Raw genomic sequence first — 7,244 nt, forward strand, 5'->3', positions numbered from 1 at the left:
TTCGTTTAATAGTTTTTTCTGGCACTTTACAATAGTTTGCGGCACGTTCTGTTGCCTTTTTCATCGGCACTAACAAATTTTTGTCTTTACATTCGTTGTCACAACACTCGATCACCCGTCTAATTAAATCCCTTTCTCCACTATATATAGTAGCACCACGTTTTCTTAAATCCATAGCTACAAGGACTGCCCAAAACAAAACAGAACTCACTACGCGAACACACGAGACTGTAATGAATCAAATGACGTGACCATATGATGATAATCCACTTACTAAAACAAAGATATGAGTAATTATGTTTACAACAGTTGTTTACAGACAGACATCGAGGCGAGGCGCCCAGATGCTTAGCGCCTGCAAATAGTGCGCGATACCCTCCAAACATAGCTGCGTATCGCTCTGGCTCAAGGGACTTCTTTACTCTAGCGGACAGTACCGTAGTACTCATGGTAAGACCTGGACCCGGGACCGATTTTTTTTTTCGTTTTGAGGTCCCTAGAGGTCAAAAACACCATCCGTTCAAATTCATATCCTACTTCCTACTATAATATTATAAATGCGAAAGTTTGGATGTATGGATGTATGGATGTACGTTTGTGACAAGTAAACGCGAAAAATACTGGTCGGATTGGGCTGAAATTTGGTATGATGATAGCTCACATTCCCGATTAACATGTAGACGCATTCTTATCTCAAAAGTCCTATCGGGCTCCGCCCCAGTGGCTCTGGAGTTTCCCATGTTAACCTTATGAGTAATCATATTTAAAAGGAGTAAAAGAATTTTGTCAGCTGTTTCAACTACACAAGTTGGTTCTATGATATTGAATAGCATTAAAAAATTACAAGGTTTTTTTTTTTTTTTTTTTTAAGGGAGAGGAGGGAAAATGCTTTTACGCACACAGGTAGCCAGCCTGTAGTGTGAGACTCCTGAATCTATCGCAGACTACTCACTAAAAAACCCCCTCTACTCTGTTGGACACAGACCTGGAATTGTTTGTCACATTACTTCAAGTCAGGCCAACATGTTACCTAAGCCCTCAGGGCTCTCACCGTTTATGGCATTTGGATACTTTATGACCTACACCGCATCCCGGTCAAGGTCGAGCTTCTTGGCGCAGAGAATACCCTGGATGTAATGTGACACACAGGTCCAATTGTCCTCACCCTCCGTCATCATCGGTATGACCGTGTCCACCGACAGCAGTCCTACTAACTGTTGAGCCTCCAGGCGGGGCCTTTCCCAACGCTGGCAGTGGAAAAAGGTATGTTCCACGTCATCGGGAATGCCTGGGCAGTATATGCAATCGGGTGACACGGCTTTGCCCATCCTGAACAGGTACGACCGGAAAAAGCCGTGACCCGTCAGAAATTGGGTGAGGTAGAAGTCCACCTCTCCGCACCGCCGATTAACCCAAGGTTGGACTTGCTTTATCAGTCGCCTGGTCCAGCGTCCCCGAGTCTCCTGTTCCCAGCTCTCTTGCCACAGCTGGTAGGTGCGGGTGCGTTCCTCTGTTCGTGCCTGGTCCTCCCCACGGCGCTGATAAATTGCTTTTCTCTCCGCCGCCAAAAGTTTGACGGGGATGACTCCAGCAACCACCAGGACGGCGGGTTCGGACACTGTTCGGTAGGCGGATGCAACTCTTAGTGCTGCCTGACGCTGCACTCGCGCAAGCCGCATCCTATATACCTCCTTATTTAGAGCGTCTGCCCACACCTCAGCACCGTACAAGAGTACGGACTGGACAGAAGACATTAACAGCCTTCTACGGCTGGACCGAGGCCCTCCGACATTGGCCATCAACCGGCTAAGAGAGGAGACCACCCTAGTGGCCTTGTCCGCCGTACGGAAAATCTGATCCCGCCAGCTAAGCTTGCTGTCCACCATAATCCCAAGGTACTTGGCAGAACGAACGGTCTGGACTTCAACGGCCCCTACCCTCAACGGCACGATGGTGTCAATCCGTTTTTTTGTTAATATCACGATCTCAGTTTTGCTCAAAGCAAGCGAGAGACCGTGGTCTGTCATCCATGCGTTTATAGTACGCATAACTCGGTTCAGCTTTAGCTGAGCCAGCTCAACGCTACGTGCAGCTATCAAAACTGCAACGTCGTCCGCGTACCCAACCAAAACAGTTTCCTCAGGCATTTCAGACCTCAGGAGGCTGTCATACGCGACATTCCAGAGGTCCGGTCCGAGTATGGAACCTTGGGCAGCACCGGAAGTGACACTCATCGTCCGTGGGCCCTCTGTAGTGTCATACAAGAGGAGGCGGAACCGGAGATAATCCTCTATGATACGCATAAGGTATGCCGGGACGTGGAAGGTGTTCTCCAGAGCATCCAGCATATCGCACCACCTCGCCGAATTAAATGCGTTTCGCACATCGAGAGTGACGAGCAGCACAACCCTTCGACAGTAGTGGTTAAAATCCTCAGCTCTCATCACGGCTTGCTTCACCTCTTCAACAGCGTCAACCGTAGATCGCCCCATCCTGAATCCATACTGCCGAGGGGACAGGTCCCCCGCAGCGACCACGGCTGAATTCAGTCGGGAACGTATCAACTTCTCGAGGACTTTTCCAGCCGTATCCAACATACACAGAGGTCTGTAAGAGGATGGCAGGTCTGGGTCTCCCTTCCCCTTCCCAACAAGCACAAGCCTAGCTGTTTTCCAGCACGAAGGGAAAACTCCTTCGACTAGGCAGGCATTGTACATGCGCAAAAGGATCAAGGGGTTAATAGTCAAAACCTTTTTGAGAACTTCGCCGGGTACCCCATCGGGTCCAGGAGCCTTATTGTTCTTCAGGGATAGGACGGCCGCCTCCACCTCTCCAAGACTGAAAAGTGGTACGTCATCCACCCTTCCGAAATCCCGCATGGGCGCAACGTGTGAGCCGGGAAAAGGGACTCGACTATCCTCTCCATAGTGGCCCCATCCATGACGGAAGGTGGAGAGCGGGTGCCAAGTTTCTTGGTTACCAGTTTGTAACCCAAGCCCCACGGATTGGAATCGATATCGTCCCTTAATGTCTCCCAGCAACTACGTTTACTCCGGTTGATGGCTCGACGAAGAGACCTCCTAGCCACTCTGTAAGCATCTGACTTACGACGTCTGTCTACAGGTTCTCTGGCCCTGGTAGCAAGTCTTCTGGCTCTCAATGCTGACCGACGCAATTCCGCAATCTCGGCAGTCCACCAGTACACAGGTCGCTTATTGCACCGGGATCTTCCGCGAGGCATAGACTCATCGCAAGCGGAGACGATTAGTCCCATCATGGATGTAACTAACACCTCTGCATGAGCCACGCTAGTTGCGGGGGGAACCACCGGTGTTCTTCGTAAGATGGCTTCATTGAATTTTGCCACGTCCAATTTTTTAATATTCCATCGAACGGGCACTTGACGAAACGCGGCTACTTGTCTCTGATGACCATCCAGGACAGCCAGTGCAGAGCACACATCAACCCCTGCAACACAACACGGGCACTCCCAGGGACTCCCAGTGAGTTCGTCGGTCACCCTTTTAGTCGCCTCTTACGACAAGCCCGAGAAGGCTGCGGTGCTATTCTAACCCGGTACCGCACGGGGTAAGTTACAAGGTTTACCAACAGGGTGCGGTACTATTATTTTTTTACATTTATAACAACATCTATTTTATAAAGGCCGTAAAGGTTAAATTATGTTTTTAAAAGGCTTATGTGTAACTATTTTATCAACAGATGTAAAGATCAATGGCAGATGTGGGGAAAGAGTTGAGCGTTCTGTTCAGTCTTGCCCGGGGTACATCAAGATTCTGCCTAGCTCTGGTGTTATGAGCATGATAGCACTAATAATATGCTTAATGATATTAGTTGAGAGGCCATACACATCTTTGCTTTTGGAAGCTTTCATTTTTGTGACAACACTTAAAACACTTTCACTGGTAACACATTCCCAGATGAAGGGAGAGCTGGAAACCCTTGCTTGCTGCAGGAACTCCTCGGAGGATGTTGGTGGCACAGGTATGTTGCCTTGACTTATAGCCCTTGACTTATAGCCAAAACAAACTTAGGCCTACCATTATCTAATATAAGCTACAGTACCTACCTATGTGCTGTAGGCTTTATATAGTAACTTTGCATCTTTGCAAACCTCAAGTGCATATTAAAATGAATTAGGCCTACGATTTCCAAAAATCTTTAACCGTCCAAAATATTAAAGTACTAACTTAAATTAACTTATTAGTACTTAAAACTCTGCTTTTGGACGATTTATCAACATTACGCTTGCTGTTGTGATATTAATGTGCATAGGCCTAAATCAGCTAGGCCTGTAGGTTGGTAACGGCATATCTGTTTTGGCAACCTAATTTTTACCAAACCATAATACTTAAATTTGGTCTACCAGTGACGTCATCGGGTTGTGGGGGTCCGGAACACCATTATCACAACGATACGATGTACAGCCATAAGTTTTTGTAGTGTAAGTTAGTGGATATAGTAAGTTACTCGGCTGATGTACAAGAGGTACCTAGATCGTATCCCATCGGTGACACTAACTTTTAGTCAAAGATTTTGCTTAGAATGCCATTTCTTCTTAACTGTACATCTTTTGTTAGAATTAGAGGCAATGAAAATTTTATTTTATGAACAGAATTTAACCTTCATTCGATTTTTTCATTATCAGCAAGTTTGGTTAGTTAGGTTATGACAGTAACCGTACTTGAGTATTAAACGGAGGCCACCTAACCTACAGAAATATTTCGGATACCAAAAATAACTACATACTTGGAAAGAACACACTTTAATAGATTAACAGGTGAAGTTTAGAATTAATCCGACGCCTGGTTCTGACGTTGTGCAACCCAGAACGCAGCAATGTCGGTCAGGATGGAGTTGAAAGAGTCGCCGCCGCTAGCAGTCACATCTGATCGCCACATGTATTCTGCCAAATAGCTATCCAAATTATGACGCGCAGTTCCTCGCTGCCTTTTATTCCTCCACTTTCCAATTTTACCTTCGCCACCAATTTTTCCACTATTCTTGTTTCCAACACTGAATACACAAACCTCCCTCATATAACTGTTCCAGTCGACGACTGTTTTACCGGCCATGCCTAACTGCTTCTCACAGAATTTTAGTGATGTTAGTTCCTCGGCCCAAAAGTAAATAAAACGAACAATTGTCGTGAACGCTAATCTGCTATGTCCGAACCAAGTATCAACCCTAAGAGACACCTTTTTACGACACGAATGTACATTGCACTGCCAGAATGGATATTCCTTACCGAAATACAACTTCATATCGTGGTCGTTAACACACAATTTCACTGAAGGCAAAAGATGCCTTTCTTGAAAGAAACTTACACTATCCTCTTCATTTCGAGGTAAATCCCACAACAAAATCACGTCACTCATTATTGAAACACACATAGCAGTAGTAGCGCACGGCAATAAATCACTCAGTACACTGACCAGACACAGTGACAGGCGATGACAGGTAATGGCGCGCGCTCCGGTCAACGACCCTGACCTTGGCCTACTTGGAGGGGATTCTGCGAGTAGACACATGACTCATCTGATAACGCTCTACCCACAACAATACTAGAATAGTTCTACTACAACATCTATAACAATTTAACCCTCTATAAGTGCCGCGGCGCGTTTCGTAATGGTGGCCTCCGTTTAATACTCAAGTACCACAGTAACTGCCTGACGCCTAATCCACGTCCGCCGGACGTGTATCCTCTGCCTAATAAATTATTAAGACCTAAAATGGGTTGGCAACTCACGTGTTTCGTGCTCACATAGATTTTTACAATTTACATGGAACATGTACTTACTTGAGTTATTTGCTTGCAAATGTAATTTTAGAATATCTTTTAGATTACTCATCATTATAGGCTATATTGCAAAATAACAAACTCTGGCGTGTTTATCCGTGGAATACACCATTAATTTGCTGAGTTAAATCTTTAACCTTTGTTACAACAAGAACAACAAAACAAACCCACAGTTAAAGTTACAGAATCACAGTCACAGAGTCTTGCTTTGCTTTGTTGCTTTTCTAAACTTGTTTACATAACCTAAAGAAATCCATCCAACACAACAACAAAAACAAAACAATAAACAATTGAAAAAAATACACATAGAAATTAGAACTGTTTTTTCAAGCTTTTTTGGCAGGCTTGATTAAATGTCATGTAACTTAATATATAGAAATAATATTAGTATCGATTTTTAATTTTAACTACAGGCTGAATGCATGGCGGAAGACTTCAGATTTTTTTAAATCGATAATGGGAAATTTACTTTGATATCTTTTTTGAAATTAAATTAAATTTGTAAAAATTACAAATCCAAGCTGATCTTTTAAAAAGGGTCGGCTGATCCATTTTTCTTTATTCAGCTTATACATGACCCCCCTTGCCAGAATGTAAATGTAAAAATATACGTGTTTTAATTAAAACAATCTGACACATTATTATACCATAGGTTACCCATTACCAAATTCAGTCTTAAGATTATGCTTGATTTGTTGGATTAAAAATATTATAATTAATTCTCTTCAATCTCACTAGATATGCGGCATCATGTCTGCCAATTGAGTGGAGTGAGCTTCGATGATAACAAATAATCTTATTTACAAATACATTTTTTTATAAAAAAATATTTTAGTCTATATATAAAAGGCAAAGCCCTCACAGACTCACTGACTGACTGAGTCACTCATCACTAATTCTCCCACTTCCCATTTACCTAGGAGGCTGAAATTCGGTACACCGATTCTTTGGGCATTAAATAGGACAACTAAGTCGTTTTTATTCTGATCGGGCTTTCAGGCTCCGCCCCAGTGGGCCTGGAGTTTCCCATATATGTTAACCTTATGATTTTTCATATTAGGAATTAATAGATCTTAACAGGTGTTTCAATTAAACAAGTTGGTTCTGTTCTATGATGTTAAATAGCATTAAAAGTTACAAGGATTACCAACAGGGCGCAGCACTATTATTTTTTTAATTTATGACAACAGCTAATTTGCAACCAAAAGGTGAGTGAGCGTAGCGAACGAACTTCAACCTGGAGGCGAGTTAGCGTGGAAAACAAACTAACCTGAAGGCAAGTGAGCGGAGCGAACGAGCTCCAACCTAAAGGTGAGTGAGCGTAGCGAACGAACTTCAACCAGGACTTGATTGAGCCATGCTAACGAGCTCACTTATGAAGTTAAAGGGGCAAAGCCCGCGGGTACAGCTAGTTCAACATAAA

At 43.9% G+C, this 7,244-nt stretch overlaps 1 protein-coding gene across 2 annotated transcripts in view; it reads right to left on the bottom strand.

The window, feature by feature from the left end:
• LOC128986567 (serine/threonine-protein phosphatase 2A regulatory subunit B'' subunit gamma-like) overlaps positions 1-6,027 on the bottom strand; it is a 31,242-nt gene extending 25,215 nt beyond the window's left edge. For both annotated transcript variants that reach the window (XM_054407010.1, XM_054407002.1), the window contains exon 1: positions 5,822-6,027. Coding sequence is in view for 1 of the 2 variants with exons in the window: in XM_054407002.1 (XP_054262977.1) it covers positions 5,822-5,876 (55 nt within the window). In the remaining variant the exon portion in view is untranslated. The remainder of the gene's footprint in view (positions 1-5,821) is intronic.
• Between the last annotated feature and the right edge of the window lie 1,217 nt (positions 6,028-7,244).

The sequence above is a fragment of the Macrosteles quadrilineatus genome, unplaced genomic scaffold (assembly GCF_028750875.1).
Source record: "Macrosteles quadrilineatus isolate MER2022 unplaced genomic scaffold, UCM_ALF_1.0 Scaffold_1__1_contigs__length_201487025, whole genome shotgun sequence".
Classification (NCBI taxonomy): domain Eukaryota; kingdom Metazoa; phylum Arthropoda; class Insecta; order Hemiptera; family Cicadellidae; genus Macrosteles; species Macrosteles quadrilineatus.